Source organism: Vespula pensylvanica, chromosome 21 (genome assembly GCF_014466175.1).
Source record: "Vespula pensylvanica isolate Volc-1 chromosome 21, ASM1446617v1, whole genome shotgun sequence".
Classification (NCBI taxonomy): Eukaryota; Metazoa; Arthropoda; class Insecta; order Hymenoptera; family Vespidae; genus Vespula; species Vespula pensylvanica.
In genome coordinates, this window is record NC_057705.1 from 747,801 (window position 1) to 765,686 (window position 17,886).

The window sequence follows — 17,886 nt, forward strand, 5'->3', positions numbered from 1 at the left end:
ACCAGAAATTATTATTAATAAATTATCGATATGATAATGTATAATCATACATGACTGATGTATAATCATACATTTGTGGCCGATTTAATCGAATAGTCATTGCGTCCACTTCTCTAATGTCTTCGAAACGAGCTTAGTTATAATACTTCTCTCTTTTACACGACTCAAACTCAAAATTTTTGTATAGGAATGTGTATGTGTATGTGTACGATCTTTTTTTTCTGAAACTTTGACGTGTTCTTTTTTATTAAATCTGATTCGAATTTCGTCTATTCATACAATCTCTCGTGGATCATAATAATTTTTGTGTTCGTAGATAACGATTGGGATATTAATATCGGGACCACAAAATAATTCGTGATGTAGATGAGTTAAGTAGATTTAGAAGTAACCAAATTCTAAAAGAAAAAAAAAAGAAAAGAAAAGAAAGAATAATAAAGGAGAAAGAAAAACAATCGATCAGCGATCCACGAATTTTGATACAAGATAATAATTAATAATGTATCGTTTGTTGCCATTTTGAAATTTGAGAGAATCATTTCTTTGACTTGTTTGTCATTTGGAATGGCTATTTTGCATCGACATTGAAATCTCTCGTGAAATCTAAATTTTATATGTCATTAATTTTTTCTGTCGCATCGACATCGCAACAAAAAAAAAGTCTTTACGTCCAAAAATACTGCCAAGAAAATGTTTGTAAAATTGAGAGAGAGTTTTATAACGTCGTATTTTTAACAATACTGCCAATCTATGTCAAAAATCGTCTGGAAGTGTGCCATTACAAGTACATACATATTTATATATATATATATATATATATATATATATATATATATATAATTTCATCTGCATTTCGCATCGTCGATTGAAAATAGTCGAACGAATATCGAGATACATAAGTTTGATCTACGTGAGTCAAAAATTAGATTCTTTTGGATAGAAACGAGTAAGATCAGAGCATGATCGACGATTCGCGACAATATGTATTAAAAATTCGATGCCTTTTTAAATGCCTTCCAGATGTCTGGCAAGTTTAACATGCCGTATTGATCAATAATTAATGTCAGAATTTTCAGTATTATATATTTAAATAAATAATTAATAATAATAATATTATTATTATTATTATTATTATTATTATGCTATACTATCGGATAGCCAATATAATATAATAATATAAAATTATACAATATATACGGTAAAGAAGAAAATATTAATGTTGTTAATAGAATAATATTATACTATACTATTGTGAGTAGCCACTATGATATAATAATACAAAATTATACGATATATATATAGTAAAAAAAAAAATACTAATGTTGTCAATAAAATAATATTATACTATACTATTGGATACTCAATATAATACAATAATACATACAATAATTTACATATAGTAAAAAATTCTACTATCCTTTATTTGGATATAAAATACTGAAACTTTTGACATTTATTGTGGTTTACCTAATATTAGTAAAACACGAGTCGATCATCAAACGATTTGTCGATAGACAACATTAGATTAGAGAAGAAAAAGTTTGTAAGAGCTTACGAATTGTTCAGTCGAGATTAGAAATAGAGAGAAATAAGGGAAGAAAGAGAGAGAGAGAGAAAAGAATAATTTTTTTTTCTTCGGGTGCATCAAAGAGACTGAAATATATTAGCCGTCAAAAAAAATTTCAGATGGCCTTGAACAAAAACAACACACACGATATCCGCTGTCTCGATTCGAACAATCTCTCTCTCGAAGACACATCGAAATCGATTTTATTCAAAATATGTGGGCGTTCGAAAAATAGAAAGAAGAAAAATTAAGAAACGAGAGATGGTCTTCGAAGAGTAGACAAGAAAAAAAAACACAAACGGGTCATTTTAGAAAGTCTAATTAGTTCCTTTTTGTAGTATGAATGACGAATGACAGAAGAGACAAACCGGTGTCTTCTTTTTCTAAGTGACTCAACTTGAGGACATTCTACCTTCGTTGATCCTTTTTTCTAACTAATTTTATGATCCAAAGAATGAAAAAAAAAAAAAAAACAAGAAAAAAAAACAAAAAAAAAAGGAAAGAGAGAAAGAGGAGCATCTCCTGCGTATGTATGTAAAATTATTACGACGAGACGTGTGTATATTTGTGCGTGCGTATCTGTATGTGTGTGTACGAATGATACCATATAATTAGTGTTCATCATAAGTCATTTTAAGTAATGCGTAGATCACATATTCTTTCATAAAATTCCCACAGTGACAGTCGTATATCCTGTTATTAATTCCATGCGATATTCTGGAATTATTATACAGAGAACAAAAAAAAAAAAAAAGAAAAGTTAAATATACTTGCAAGAATAATAATAGAATAATTTTGTTTGTTAAAAATTTGTTTAATGCACGACTGTCGCCGACTAGAGACTCATTGTATTCATTCTTAATTTGTCATAACAAAACATATTTTATTTCTCATTATTATCATTATATTATTAATATTATTTTTGTTATTAATACTAAACAACTGCCAATACAAACGACCGGGCTCGATATAACACGAGTAACACTGGAATAATGTTAGCGTATATTATTCCTACTATATAAAAATGAACGCTTAGAGAATAATAGTTATCGGTATGTATATATGTACGCGCGCACGTGTGTGTGTGTGTGTGTGTGTGTGTATGTACGAAAAATGTTTAATGCGACAAATTTTCAAACCCAATAGAAATCACGAATTATACATTTCTTTTATCGTCGCATTTCAAATAATAATCGAATCCGATAAAAACGTAAGCACACATTTATTCTCTTAGAATATTATATACTGATAATAGGATAGATGTGGATCGAGAGATAGATCGTAGCCTTAATAAATTTATTTATTTCGAATGATAAATGTAGGGAGAGAGAAAGAAAGAGAGAGAGAGAAAGAGAGAACGAGAGAGACAGAAAAATATATATATAATATATATATATATATTTTTTTTTGTATGTATGTATAACGGTACTACATGTAACAAAAGTAGATGATAGCTTGCCAGAGAACACGTAAAATACGTAATTAGAATATAAACCGGAATCGTTGATTATGTTATCATTTTGTTTTTTTTTGTTTTCTTTTTTTTTTTTTCTTTTTCCCTTTTTCTTCCTTTGAACGAAGATAGCGGAAAGTGAAAGCTGAATTCATCGGGATGAGGAAGAAGAAGAGGAAAAAGGAGGAGAAGAAGAAGAAGAAGAAGAAAAAGAAGAGGAGGAAGAGGTAGAAAAAGAGGAACAGGAGGATGGGAGGATGAGGAGGAGGAGGAGGAGGAGGAGGAGGAGGAGGAAAAGGAAGGAGAAAGAGAAAGAGAAAGAGGATAACGTCGAGATGGGTTCTTCGAGAGGAGGAGATAGAAAGATCAAAGACTTAATGAAAGAGAAAGAGAAAGAGAAAGAGAAAGAGGAGAGAGTGAGAGAAGTGGGGTGTGCTGTTGGCACGATCGTTTGTGGTACGAAAGGGGAAACATCCCACTCGTCACTTTTTGCGTGTATTCTTCGTTTATCTCTAGCATGTAGAAGAAGCATCTCTCTGCCATGGGGCGAAGTAAGAGAAAGAGGTAGTCGATGAGAAGGCTTCTGCTTTTACTTTGACCAAAGATACGATGAAAATATAAAGAAATATGCAGACACCTCGAGAATTTCGAGGATACAAAGCGAGGCTACGGAAAGAGAAAGAAAGAGAGATAGAGAAACATAGGAAGATAGAGGGAGAGAAAAGAGAGAGGGAGAGAGGGAGAGAGGGAGAAATGACGAGAGACAATAGTATTAAATCGTCGAGCATATTAAGGACGATCGTATATTAAAAGCCCGCGCGTCAACTACATTTATAACTCGTCTATGGTAGAACACAGGAGAACGAGATTTATTATTAGTAATAAAGAGAAAATAAAAAGTAAAAAAATCATTCATATTATAAGCGCTCAATGACTTCTAGCGTTCGATTTACAAGCGCCGATTAAATAAAATACACCATTCCCATACGAGATGTATCGTAAACAGTATTTACTATCGCACTAATGGCAATAAAAATGAACTCCTAGTACGAACGAATTTTGTTTTGTATTTAGATTTTTCGTCGTCCTCTTCAATTAGAAATTTTCTAGAATAATAAGTTTGTGATAGAGAACATGAATGAAAATTGCTTTTCTAAAACAGAGAGTTAACTTTAAGTTATACCAGTATCTAATAGAACGTGAAAGCTTTTGTATATGTATATATATATATATAAGTGTGTGTATATAACTTAGGTCGAAATAAGCAAATCTTATAACGACGTTTACACTGAACACGCTCCAGCAGAGAATTCCGTATCAAGAACTTGGTAATTAGCGACCCTTCGAACCTTCACTAATTAGATCAACAAAGTTCTCTGTTAGAAACTCTCTGTACACTCGGTTCTATCGAAACACGTGGTTCTTCTTGTACAGAGAAATTCGTTTCATTTAATGTTATATCACTTTCTATAAATATTTTTGTACATTTTTATATACTCAATTTTTGTCGTTTATCTTCATTTATCACATTATATTTGATATATTGAAAAAGTCGTACGATTGCTACTGGTGTTACGCCTGAAATTTTTTCAGCTGCAGCGATCTAAAATTTAAAGTATATTATATTGACAAAATTTTGATCTGATACACATATATTTACAAAATTTAATGAAAAGAAAAAGCAAAAAAAAAAAAAGAAAAACTTACTGTACGCGGACGTACTGCCATTAATTTTTCTCTATCTTCGGTACATAAATTTAATCGTATCCTATAAACAAAAATAGATGTATGTAATCGAGAATCTATTAACGATTTTGATATAATTAACGCGATAATTCAAGATTTCTTACGAATTGTAATCTATGTCGTCAGGTATCATCATTCTCTCGTTTCTTCGAACTTCGTCAATCACCTTCATTTGTTGTCCAATGAAAGAAGCATAGGTTGCTTCTATCTGTAAAATCAGTTGATTGATTTATTGATTGAGATCAGCAAAGATGAATCTGTGCCAATTTTATTTATTGACCTTAACCAGGCAAGATCAACGAGTTGAATTATTCTACATATTCTGTGCTCATCATGTGATAGTAAATAATCATAAATATTGAAACATCATACCTTTAATCTTCGTATCAAGATGGGATCTACAATATGTCCCAATAAATTCGGCCATAACGTGGCGATTTTATTAAATTCTATATTCTCATCTGGCGACCCCAATATCTCAAAAGCAGATTTATTTGTAGTACTTTTAGACTTTACCAAACCTAGCGCTTTTCTCCATTTGGAATGTGATTGAACGATAGAAGAAAACAATTGTATAGCTTCTTCTAATTCCTTCTTCGTTTTCATCATACTGTCTAATCTCTCTTTGCTGACACAACCTGACTCATATCCTTTTACTGTTAATCTTAAATCAGCGTTATCAGGACGTAAACTCAATCGAAACTCAGCTCGACTAGTGAACATTCTGTAGGGTTCGTTTGTACCTTGCGTCGTAAGATCATCAATGAGAACACCGATGTAGCCTTCGGTTCGACTTATAATTAACGGTATTTTCCTTAAAACCTATATACAATGAGTAGAATTATTAACTTTGAAAAAAAATTCATTGCAGTATTATATCCAAAAAAAGTATTCTTTACTTTAGCAGCTGCATTCACGCCTGCAACGATGCCTTGTGCTGCTGCTTCTTCGTATCCAGTTGTACCATTAATCTGACCGGCAAGAAATAATCCTGAAATCTTTTTCGTTTCTAATTCTGTAGTTAATTCTCTTGGATCGACATAATCGTATTCTACGCCATAACCAGGTTTTTCTATGGAAGATAAAATAAAAATTAATTTTGTTTTATTTATTTGACATAATGCTCTTTCAAGACAAAAAACTTACCTACTTTAGCTTTTTCTAATCCAGGTATAACATTAACTAATTCTTGTTGCTTTTCAGCAGGTAATGTACATGATAAACCACCTGGATATATCAATGGTGAATCCAGTCCTTCTGGTTCCAACCAAATCTGATGACTAGTTTCACCAAATCTTAGAATTTTACTTTCTATACTTGGACAATATCGTGGACCCGTTTTCTCTTCTGTAACATGCAGATTACAATGCATGTTGTCTTTTATAATTTTGCCTACTTCATTATTTGTAAATGTCATATAACAGATCATTTGTTTATCTGGAGGAAGCCATACTCTATCACTCATAAATGAAAATGGTTCTGGAATTTCATCTGGTAAGTTTTTAGAACATTTAGAAAAATCAATTGTTGATTTTAACAGTCTTGGTGGAGTACCTACATAATACAATATAATAATGAGAATTAAACGAATTAATATTTTACATAACTTTGATATAAGTAATTACCAGTTTTAAGTCGTTTTATTTTAAACCCAAGTTGATCTAACGTATTAGCTAATCCAATACTAGGTTCATCTCCCATTCTTCCAGCAGGTCTTTTCTCTAATCCAATAATAATTTCACCTTTGAGAAAAGTACCTGTTGTTATAACTACTGTGCTACTAAATATCCTTGTTCCATCTCCTATAAAAAAATAGTTTTTTTTTCTTTCTTTTTTTTTTTTATATGTAATCAAAATTAAATAAAAAATATTTTAAACGTACGAAGAATGATACCGCAACATTTTGGTGGACTTCCTTCTAATATAAGATCTTCAACGGATGATTCACATATATCTAAACCCTGCATTTTAAAAAGTTCTGCTTGTAAATGTTGTTTGTACAAACTTCTGTCTACTTGTGCTCTAAGACCCCAAACAGCTGGACCTTTACTTTTATTTAATATTTTATAATGGATTCCAGAGATATCACATATGCGACAACAAACTCCATCTAAAGCATCTACTTCTCTCATGAGATGTCCTTTTCCTATTCCTCCAAAAGATGGGTTACATGACATTTCCCCTATACATAGAAAATTATTTATTAATTCACATATTAATTTAATTTGGTATTTTAATACAAATATTCTCCAACATACCAATTGTACTTTTTTTATGTGTAACTAGTAATGTTTTAGCACCCATTCTGACAGCGGCAGTACAAGCTTCAGTTCCCGCATGTCCTCCACCCACGACAATAACATCAAATTTATTATCGGGGTTACTATTACTTGCTATATTTCTTATATATTGACAAATTCTTAAAGCAGATCTTTTATCAAGCACATTTTTTCTTATTCTTGCAAATATCATTTTTATGCTTTTATAATACTATCTGTAAAAATGTAAAAGGTATATCAATTGAAAATGAAAAAAACAGTAAATACTATATGATATAAAAATATTTAGAAAACAAAAAAAAGTTTGTTGATATATATTTTTATTAATTAATCTGATATAAAGTATCGATTGTCTTTCAGGTTTTTGTATAATGTAATGTATCTGATAGCTTCGTGAAGTTTAGGTAATATAAGTTTTCTACACATATCTTCACCATTCTCAAATTGTAAATTATTATAATTTAATTTATGCAAAAATTCTCTAACAAAGTTAAAACAATTCATGGTATTTTTGTCATAATTAATAGATTTCCATTTAATATCTTGTGTCATAGCATTTAATATTTCATCCCAGTAATAATCCCAAGAAGTCGGTACTACTTGTATGGCGATACAATTTGTCCATTGAGAAACATTATTAATAATCAAACCATATTTATCAAATTCATAAAGCTTTCCATTAGAATTGACTACTCCAATATGTAAAAGATCATTGATATTATAGTCATCTAAAAATGTACCACAGGAAGGTTTTATTACAATCGAAGTTGGTTGACCTGTTGCATTTCTAAATGGATATGGAATTCTAAATGGCTCTGTATTAAAATTTACAATTAATTCTTGACATAATGGACATACTTCTGGGATAGTTTTACAAAACACAGATTTAATAGTGCAGTGACGAAAACATAATATTCCTGGATCCATAATTATGATACGATGAACTAACCTATATTATTGTCTAACAGATGATGAGAAAAATCCCTCTCTTCAGTAATAATCACTTATTAATAAAAAAATATCAACAAATCTATCACAATTTGTTAGAAACAAACTATACTAATTAGTTTGTATTATATTTCTTCTATTCCTTAATATCATCGTGACAAAAATTGATAGGTTATTCTGTAAAGCAAAATACAAAAAATTATAATCAAATAATAACAATAAATTTTCTATAATCATAGTAAAAGAAAAATGTATATAGTTTGATATATAATCTTATTTATCTTTAAAGTTTCAAATTAGAAATTATTATATTAGAATAACTAATTACTCCCATACTTGTAAGCGCAATGTTTTCCTATATAGCGAACGTTCGTACTCCTGACATTATAGAACCCACCGACTACTGTGACGTAAGACGACTATTCCTCATATAAAATCGCTCGTCGCTTAATGGCTACCCGTCGACCAATGAGAAGGCTCAACCAAGAAAACAGACGCGCCTCACCGATGGCAAATTTGTATAATATGCCCCGACGAGGTAGGCAATACGACTTACATATGCGAGTAAAAAAATATACAATTTTCATTTATATTCATTGCACTTTTTTCGAAATTTAATATACGAATAACTTTAAGAATTTTTGTATTAATATTTACTAAAATGAAAGAAAGATAAAAACGAGTAATTTCATTATTCACTAAAAGAGTTCGAACGATTGTTCGAAAAGAAAAAGATGTCTTTCAAAATAAAAAAATTACAAACGCTGGAAATGTTAAAGGACGAATTAGAACATATTTATGTATAAAAATGGAATTTTTGAAGTTTTTATTCGACTTTAAAAAAAATTCTAATGTTCTAATCTCTATATTCGGCATTGATTTTTTTAATCCATTTCTTGTTTCTTAAACGCATAAGACGTTTCGATACGATCGATCGTAGATTCAATGTGGGCGTCGTCTTTCTTGTTTATTATCCTAAGCATGCTTGTCTGGTTTATATTGTGCTGGTGTAAATGCGCGAGCCGACTTGCTCTTGAAAACGCCTTTTGCCCACCCATTCTGCCCGTGATCGTTTTGCTTTTGCGTATGTTGAATAATCGAAGAAAAACTGTTACAGAACGTTTAAGATCGGCATCGATCGATTATCCTTACTCGTGGATCTATTAAAAATGTGTTGTTCATTTTTACACGACGCTCAACTCATCGATTTTATTTTCATCGTAACGAGCTTTTCAATTCGCCGTTAGTGATCGATGATAAAGTAAATGTTAAAAATATGTAAACTTCGGTAAAAGAAATCAGACGAGTCGACGTAGTGTTGATTTTGCATTATTCGTTGCTTCCCCGCGATACAACGATTTCAATCGATTTCAGTCAGAAGCCACAAGTGCACGTTATTTTCAACGCTTCTACGACAATCTAAGTTCATCATAGAAAAAGATAAGTGACACATGAACTAACAACAACAAAAACTTGTCTCTAATTCAAACTAAAGAAGTCTTTTTTAATCAAACTTGGAAGAAGCTTTATGTATCCGGCAGGAGTATGTCAATCACACCGGAAGTTTCTTCGAGGGATACTCTTAATTCTATCACTCCTTCGGTAAACTTATTACACTTTTTCTATATATATCTATGTATCTGTCAAATGATAGTTCGAATGATAATTATTTCCTGTATTTATTCGTTAAATTACAAAGGAATGATATATGAATATTATACGATAGATATTCGTAAATTAATATAAATTACATTTGATTTATAACTTGTTAATGTTATATCATTATTAATTAATCTTTCTTAGTAATAATATTGGAACGATGAATCTTAATTTATTATTAGGAGGATCGAAGCCGTACAGGAAGATACGTAGCAGGTGGAGCAGCATTAGGAGTCACGTTGCTTGCATTACACCATGCACTTTTACGTGGTACATCTTCCATAGCAGGAATATGTGTACCTGCTATCATAATGGCATGCTATATTATTTGGGTACTTTATTCCGCTCGTAGGGATAGACGCAAGGTGATAAAATTCAAATCATTTAATAAAATATTTATTTCTCTTTTCGTAATTTATGATAATTTGTAGCTTTCGGTAGAAGTTTGCAATTTTATTATAATCGATTTCGTTGAAGGCTTTAAGGATTGCGACCGCCATGCAACTGACGGAAGTAATAAATGAACCTGCCAGATCCACCGAAGCTGTCCGTAAAAACGCCACAAACGACGTCGATGAACCTGATGGCAATTTTACGGAAAAGAATAGTCACGAAAATCCTGCATTTCTGAAAGAAAATTATGTCGCATAGATCAAGATTTTCTTTAAATTTTCTTTTATTTTCCTCAATCTTTTGACCTCCGAATAAAACGATTTTTCCATCTTCTCTCGTATTTATTGCAACTTGTTAAAGTTGTGTAAATCCTTAAATATGATGATATAATAATTATTATTTGTATATATACGTATATGATTAATATAAAAAAGAAAATAATCTCATTGACTAAATTGATAACATTTATGTGATATTTCTTCATCCATCCGTTCTCTTTACTTTACGTAAAAAAATTAAAAAATCTATTGCTGCATAAATATTTTTTTGGTAAAAAGAAATTATCTTTTTTTGTTGGAATCTTCATTACCGATATATCATTCAACTATTGGGTTATCGACCAGTAAGGTCGATAACCAAAACCAGTCGATATCTAATCTACCAATCGATAACTAAACTACCAGTCGGTAACTAATCGACTTTATTTTTAGTATTATATTTAAACCATAAATTAGTCATTATGGAAGTAACGAAAGGAACAAAATACTCTAACTATTACTCCATCTATCGCATATTTATATATACATGATATATATATATGTGTAAATTCACATAATGAGGAAATTTTCCAAATTAATTTCTAGGTAGCGCTTCAATCACACCACAGATTTCGTCTCGTAGCGTTATTTTCCCTTAATATTGTTTTATATTCGAAGAAATGATTTGAAGAAAGATGGCATTTACAATTATTCCTATAGCCTCGGTCGTCATTCCGGTGTTAAATATGACTTTGGAAGATCTTTAATATTAATTCATGTTGCTACAGTTTAAATTGACCTAACGGTGTTCAATTAATTGAAGGATACTATAATGCGTGTCATGAATCAAATTTAAGTTATAATGATTCATCCTGATTATTCTTAGCGCGTTTAAAAACGGACAAATACATCGACTACAACTTATTGTTTTGTGTAAAATTTATTCCTGTCATCGTGCAACTTATGGCAATAAACAATTTAGGTTACACGTTTTTTTTTCTATAAATGAGAATTATTAAAGCTAAAAAAAAAGACTATTTACAAGGAATATATGTTTCTAATGAAATCGTATGATGTTGAGACGCGTTCTTTAATGTCAACAACCTTTAGAAAATTCGTGTAAAAAATGCAAAATATTCTTACAATGGAACGTGAGATGTGAGAAGGTGTTTAAATCACTGCTTTCTCAGGTGAACTGATTTATTTTTTCAATATATTTATTTTTAGTTAATACGTTATAGAATGTCTAGCACAATATCAAATTTTATTCTTTTTTTGCAATAATATTTACTATTTACTTTACTAGACTAGTTCCTTTGAAATAAATTTATTTATATATTACTGTATATTTACGTTAAACAGTGTATATATATATACACACATACATATATATATATGTACTGTTATATATAATTTATATATATACATATGTACATATATATGTACATACACACACACACTCTTAGAGTTGTGATATTAGATCTATTAATGCTTACAAAGCTTTTTAAATTAGCAATGCATTTTTTATATAAATATTGTTAAGAAATGATCATTTAATTATTTTTTTGTTATTACTACTTTTTGTATAGGAAATCTTGTTCTTGCCATGCAATATAAAAATATTTGAATTACAAGAATTATAGCCATTATAAACAACGTTATTGATAGTTCTTATGAAAAAATATTGAAACTATTTGTTTTTTTAATATGCATGGTGGTATCTAATTGTATTTGAGTCAATAGCATTAAATTATTTGAAGAATCATATTTGATCATATTTGAAGAATAATGTAAAATAATCTTTATAGGTATTAGAACGATTTTTAGTATTATGGCTATTTGCTTAGATTTGGCAATGTAACTAGAGTATATATTTGCTTATTAGGTGTACTGGAACGTAGATAGTCCTGCTGTTCACCGCTTCAAGTACAAGTATCCTATGATGTTTTCATCAGGTCTTGGCTGTAATCTTTCCTTCCCCAGTTGTCTGGGCTATCCACGAGATAGCGAAGAACTGATACCAAAAATGGCGCGTGAACCAATTATTCTGAATGTTTATGATATGGTAATAGAAATACAAGAAATGTTGATCTATGCAAAGCTTTTTTTTAATAGTTATAATATTTTCAGTATTGGATAAATGAATACACTACTCCAATCGGACTTGGAGTATTTCATTCAGGTGTTGAAATATATGGGACAGGTATTTAATTCTTATCAATGATTATTCAATTATTTGTAACTTAATTTGATTTAACGATACAATGTTTCATAGAATATGCTTATGGAGGTCATCCAAAACCAAAGTCTGGCATTTTTGAAATAACTCCTAGAGTTGCAGAAGAGCTTGGTGAACAATTTAGATATAGGCATGTATTTTAAATTTCATCACAACGATTTTGTTATTTATTGAATTTCAATGACTAATCAAGTATTTCATGTGGATTTGTCTTATAGACAGTCAGTACATATTGGATATACAGATTTTACAGAGGAAGATGTTACCAGGATTATAAATGAATTGGGAAAGGATTTTAGGGGAGATCGTTATCATTTGATGAATAAAAATTGTAATCATTTTAGTAGTCAGTTTACATTGGTATGCATTTTATGCTATTGCAATAGCGTTATCTAATTATTTGCAATACATAGTAGGTAAATATTACCTTATTGTTCAATTATATTTCATCTCATGTTTTATTCTTTAGATTCTATGTGGTCAAGAAATCCCTGGATGGGTTAATCGTTTGGCATACTTCAGTTCGTGTGTACCATTTTTGCAGCGTTGTCTCCCTAAAGAATGGTTAACTCCTGATGCCCTTCAACATTCTTTAAATCAAGTCAGCCATCACGAAAGTACACCACCTTCTGATACTTCCTTGTAACATTTGGCTAATATTACCAATGAGAAAAGTTTAGAATATCCTAGAAGGTACACTTTATAGACTATTTACGCATCGTGACGACAAAAAATTTTATTACAACAGCCCCGTATATTGCCAGGAACTTGATATCCAGGCAATTCAAATGTCAGTCAGAGGTACAAATTTGACATTGTACTTCTCAATGCAGCTGATAAATATTAGTACTCAGAGAATTGCCTTCCCTGCAAAATGTCGTCTAACAAATTTTCGACGACAAAATACAGGTCACGTGTGTTCTTTGTTTAATAGTTATATAACAAATAGATAATTACCTACAAATCAAAGCCATACCTGAGACTGAGACGTTTATTGGTCGAAAAGGTCATATTTCACGTATGATATAATTTATGTTTCATTAAATTTTTATAGCCGTAAATACATTCTTCATTTAAATACGATCTCGAATTATATATTTTTTAACGAGCACGTTTAGATTTATCTCAGAAGAATTTACAAAATTATTATAGTCGAAATATCTTTTGTGATCATTATCTAAATGTTCAGGCTACTCCATTTCTAAAACAAATAATGATTTAATATTTTTAATTATTATCATTGTCATTATTATTATTATAACGCTATATATGTATTTATTCTTTTTCAATCTTTGTATATCCAATATCCCTTTGTATAGTTACTCATAGTAATCATTGAAGAATTCAATCACATCAAACAGATTTACAAGAAAAATTAAAGCATTTACGTATAATAATAAAAATGAATATAACATTTATGTATAATCATTTTTATATAATTCTTGAAAGACATTTAGCTTTTTCATTACTTTTAATGCACGTATAAGTAGCACGCTGTTTTATTAGAGTTAATCAAATTATTCTTCAAAATTTTTAGGTATAAACAGAATGTTAAATTTTTTGTAAAAGGATAACAGAATTTTCCACGATTCGATGATAAGATTAAACGCAAACACAAAAAAAAATTGTGGTTTCAGAGGCTTTTGCCAGATTTGTAGCTGGATGAATTTAATAAAATACTGTCAAAAGAATTACTAATGTTACTAAAACTGTTGTTGACATCAAATTTATAATGTTATACGTTAAGAAAGAGAATTAACTTGTAGTAAATTAACAAACAAACAAAAAAAAAAGGAGAAGAAAGAAAAGAAGAAGAGATAAATACGTGAGAAAAAAAAATTTCATTTCCATTTTGTGCATATTGCATTAAAAGTTAGACATGTAAAAATGCGTTATATACTAGCATTACGTTTCTTACTTACCGCCTAATATTTCTACTACAATATTAAATGTCCAAGAATATACTGACCATGTATTATATATATGTTCTGGAATTATGTAATACTTATATTAACTTTCAGAGAAATATGTCTAAAGCGTATGTAGTCTGATATAAGAACGGATTGTAATTTAAAAGTTCTTCAAAGATATATCTCTGTAGTTTTGCGTTAAGTCATGAAAGTTTCATAAATTATTTGAGTTTCAAGACATATTTATATTATATACGTATCTTATAAGTAAATTCTCCATTAAAATTATCTCCTTTAAATAGAATAAAGAGATTTATAAATAATACGTACATACGTTCATACGTGCGTGCGTGCGTGCGTGCATGCATGCTACATCTTTATCTTGTGCACACAATAAATTTAATAGACTATAGTTTAATGAATCGTATGAAACATGCCAACATGAAAATTGATTTCGTATACGAATATATCTGTATGTATTTGGAGGAAAATATTATATTATTACAAATCATTTTTTTTGGTTGCAAATGTTTCATATATATGATTATATAAAAAGTATTTATTATTATTAATCATCTGTATACTACTGAAGTTGTAAGAAAGATTTCATAATACAAACATTAACATGGGAAAAAGTATATAAAAACTATAAGTAAATAGTAGGCTCGCCTAAATCTTTATATAAATAGTGAAAGAGTTGTAATTAAATATTTCATTGAAAAGTTTTCTTTATATTTATTCTGTATTTTGTATATTTGTTATTCATTGTCAGCATTTTCCGCAGTAAATAGTACGGTTTATGTAACATTACATTGTGTACACGAAATTGTGTAATAGAAATGTCAATTATATTAAAAGCGTAACGTCCACTTCGCCTGTAAACGAGAAACATATGTCAAATGAAAAAATTCTTCGGTTGTGCTACCTTATTCACTTAATAATAATATGAAAAGTAATGTTACAAGAACCTACACAAAAAAAGACTTGGTTCTATACTTTTACACATTTTTTAAAGCAGTTAGAAAATATACGGTGTAGTCTGTGATAGATATATGAAAGAACTATAATATACGTATAAAAAGAACACCACACATAATTTACATAAGCTTATAACATATAAAAAAAAATAAAAAGAATGCAATTGATACAAGCTTTAAAATTTATTAATACAGTTGTACACGATAAAATCATATTACTTTTTCAGTAAATGTAATGAAAAACATTAGCAGATTTTTTCTCTTACTACAGACAAATTTGAATGAGACAAAAAGGTAAGGTGTGTAAATAATATAAATACTACAAAATCTACAAACTGACCTTCATTAATGACGAAATCTTAATGTATAAAGTTTGGTCTCTTCTTTTAGCATAATAGCTTATTCTTCATAATTTACAACAAAATACACATTCTCAGTTATATAAGACGTAAATAATTATTAATTGTAATATTTTTAATAAATATTTTAAACAATGCACAAGCGTTATATAAATAAGTTTATAATATATAATATATAATATATATATATATATATACATACATACATACATATATATATGTATGTATGTATATACATATGTAATAAAAAGACGTGCTAAACTAGATGCACAAAAGTGTTGCATAATAAACTCAGGTCATTTGCAGTACATTGGCAAAATATTAACAGAATACTTGTTTGTCTCTATAATTTGAAAAAAAAAGATTTAACTTATTATTTGTTTTGCTGAATAAAGAAAAATTATTTGTTAGAAAAAACCATTGCATACGCGTAATTAATTACCATATTTTTGCATAGAAAATAAATTTCTATGTAATTTATTTTTCTTTGAAAAATATAAGTTGCATCTGAAGTTTTGATATATTAAATAATGAATTTTATAAATGATACATTATGTCAGCAACAATGTTCTTTGTAATTTTCATTATATAAATATGCAATAAGAAGAGACAAAGTTCCAATATTTACAAACGTATAAAATTAATTCTATACACAGAAGTAATTATTTCGTGCATGTGTCTCTATAATATGAAATTATTATAAAAACTTAAAAGAAAGAAAAATAATATTTAGCCACCTTTTAAATTTCAGAAATCTTATATGCAACATTGATAAAAGATAAAATAAAAGATAAAATTTCACTGGTAAGTACATTAATACATACATGATTTTTAATTTTTAATTATGCTTTGATCATATTTCTGAAATATTTCTAGAATATGTTCTTATTTTCAATTCATGTTATTATGGACAGTGTTTGCACTATTATATTTCTGATGACAAAAACCGTATGTCACTACTTCCTACCATTCCTTTCATTTTGTTCTATCTTTTTAATATTATCATGTTTAAACATATTATAATTGATATATATATATATATATATATATATTTGTTTTGTTCGTATATAATATATTTTCTTTTTCTACAATTATAAGAATGAGTTGAGAATGAGTCTGAATATAATTAAAAAAATATTTCTAATGAAATTTGAAATTTGCAAATAATATTAAAGATCAAACATTAATTCCAAATGATGATGTACGACGAAGATGTTATTTCATCAATATTTTATGAAATCGAAAAACATTTACAAATGTTCAAACGATAGTTATAACTTTTAAATAAATATCAAAGTTAAGTTTCAAAGTTACGATTCAATATGAGTATACTTATCACTCCGAAAATACAAACATTAAAAACTTGTGAAACTATAGGCGATATTACTAAACTGGCACTGTTGGTTCTTGATCTTTGGTCGTGTCACAAGTACCATATTTTTCAACTTCAACATAGTGTTCACAAAAAAATTCATAGTTCGTCTAATTATCAATTTCAGTCGATTTTCTCAGTTACTACGAGATATTGTTTCGTGCTTCGATCGGTTGGCGAAAATCCTGAGACATACTTTTTTGTCACTATGCTCGCATTTTGTTGATTAGAAAGTGTAATGAATGTATATACATCGAAAAATGTATGTTCTATGCTTGAAACACTTAAAAAGTGCAACTGTATCCTCATCTACTGCACAATTTCATTGTTTCGTTTGATTTTATAACAGTCAAAAATTGATATTTATGGAAATTAATGATCGTGCAAGATCATTTATAGTTTAAAATTAATATATAAATATAAGGCATTATAGTTATCGAAGAACACTTTCTAATAGGACAATCACAAGTTACCTGTCAAATAAAATATAGCGATATTACAAAAAATTTGTATTCTGATCTTAATCGTCCATCAAATGATAAATAATATTATGCATTACATAAAAATGCTTTGTATTTTATTATGTAACTCGTGTTACATATATTCTGCAATTACTTTTTTTTTCTACATAATAATTCTTGACTTCAAAGATTTGTAATAGTAATCGCAACGTTAAAAAAGAAAAAAAAACGAACGAACGAAAAAGCCATCAATTAATTTCAGACAA

The 17,886-nt window shown here is 29.0% G+C and overlaps 4 protein-coding genes across 6 annotated transcripts; 2 read left to right on the forward strand and 2 right to left on the reverse strand.

Moving 5' to 3' along the window:
• Positions 1 to 3,787: 3,787 nt before the first annotated feature.
• Positions 3,788 to 8,170, reverse strand: LOC122636357 (protein MTO1 homolog, mitochondrial). 2 transcript variants are annotated; one of them, XR_006328922.1, is made up of 11 exons: positions 7,995 to 8,170; positions 7,025 to 7,260; positions 6,649 to 6,948; positions 6,392 to 6,568; positions 5,913 to 6,320; positions 5,666 to 5,838; positions 5,139 to 5,588; positions 4,871 to 4,974; positions 4,728 to 4,788; positions 4,204 to 4,623; positions 3,788 to 4,126 (listed from the first exon to the last, which is right to left on the reverse strand). XR_006328922.1 is itself a non-coding variant. In XM_043827495.1 (10 exons), the coding sequence occupies exons 2-10, from the start codon at positions 7,236 to 7,238 to the stop codon at positions 4,510 to 4,512; spliced, it is 2,001 nt and encodes a 666-aa protein (XP_043683430.1). In that variant the 5' UTR covers positions 7,239 to 7,260; positions 7,995 to 8,170; the 3' UTR covers positions 3,788 to 4,509. The 2 variants fall into 2 exon arrangements, 1 of the variants encoding a protein (XP_043683430.1); XM_043827495.1 differs by having other exon boundaries at positions 3,788 to 4,623.
• Positions 7,349 to 8,001, reverse strand: LOC122636359 (MKRN2 opposite strand protein). Its single transcript, XM_043827498.1, has one exon. It carries the CDS (start codon positions 7,970 to 7,972, stop codon positions 7,373 to 7,375), a length of 600 nt encoding a protein of 199 aa, XP_043683433.1. The 5' UTR covers positions 7,973 to 8,001; the 3' UTR covers positions 7,349 to 7,372.
• An 859-nt stretch (positions 8,171 to 9,029) lies between the features above and the next one.
• Positions 9,030 to 10,423, forward strand: LOC122636212. Its single transcript, XM_043827194.1, has 4 exons — positions 9,030 to 9,254; positions 9,368 to 9,595; positions 9,835 to 10,017; positions 10,130 to 10,423. The coding sequence occupies exons 2-4, from the start codon at positions 9,539 to 9,541 to the stop codon at positions 10,301 to 10,303; spliced, it is 414 nt and encodes a 137-aa protein (XP_043683129.1). The 5' UTR covers positions 9,030 to 9,254; positions 9,368 to 9,538; the 3' UTR covers positions 10,304 to 10,423.
• A 550-nt stretch (positions 10,424 to 10,973) lies between these two features.
• Positions 10,974 to 15,601, forward strand: LOC122636325 (deubiquitinase DESI2). Of its 2 annotated transcripts, none has more exons than XM_043827428.1 (6): positions 10,974 to 11,492; positions 12,188 to 12,367; positions 12,433 to 12,505; positions 12,578 to 12,671; positions 12,760 to 12,901; positions 13,011 to 15,601. In XM_043827428.1, exons 2-6 carry the CDS (start codon positions 12,242 to 12,244, stop codon positions 13,185 to 13,187), a joined length of 612 nt encoding a protein of 203 aa, XP_043683363.1. In that variant the 5' UTR covers positions 10,974 to 11,492; positions 12,188 to 12,241; the 3' UTR covers positions 13,188 to 15,601. The 2 variants fall into 2 exon arrangements, with proteins under 2 accessions (XP_043683363.1, XP_043683364.1); XM_043827429.1 differs by having other exon boundaries at positions 10,975 to 11,492; positions 12,258 to 12,367.
• Positions 15,602 to 17,886: the final 2,285 nt, after the last annotated feature.

Bases quoted from the DNA above. Each gene is read 5' to 3' on its own strand.
- LOC122636357 (XM_043827495.1), bottom strand. From the start codon at position 7,238: ATGATATTTGCAAGAATAAGAAAAAATGTGCTTGATAAAAGATCTGCT. The intron at 6,949-7,024 runs GTATGTTGGAGA...TTCTATGTATAG, and splicing joins ACATAAAAAAAGTACAATTG to GGGAAATGTCATGTAACCCA. The intron at 4,975-5,138 runs GTATGATGTTTC...CTGATTTTACAG, and splicing joins TCTTGATACGAAGATTAAAG to ATAGAAGCAACCTATGCTTC.
- LOC122636212 (XM_043827194.1), top strand. From the start codon at position 9,539: ATGTCAATCACACCGGAAGTTTCTTCGAGGGATACTCTTAATTCTATC. The intron at 9,596-9,834 runs GTAAACTTATTA...ATTTATTATTAG, and splicing joins TTAATTCTATCACTCCTTCG to GAGGATCGAAGCCGTACAGG. The intron at 10,018-10,129 runs GTGATAAAATTC...ATTTCGTTGAAG, and splicing joins CTCGTAGGGATAGACGCAAG to GCTTTAAGGATTGCGACCGC.
- LOC122636325 (XM_043827428.1), top strand. From the start codon at position 12,242: ATGATGTTTTCATCAGGTCTTGGCTGTAATCTTTCCTTCCCCAGTTGT. The intron at 12,368-12,432 runs GTAATAGAAATA...TAATATTTTCAG, and splicing joins TTCTGAATGTTTATGATATG to TATTGGATAAATGAATACAC. The intron at 12,506-12,577 runs GTATTTAATTCT...AATGTTTCATAG, and splicing joins TGTTGAAATATATGGGACAG to AATATGCTTATGGAGGTCAT.
- LOC122636359 (XM_043827498.1), bottom strand. From the start codon at position 7,972: ATGGATCCAGGAATATTATGTTTTCGTCACTGCACTATTAAATCTGTG.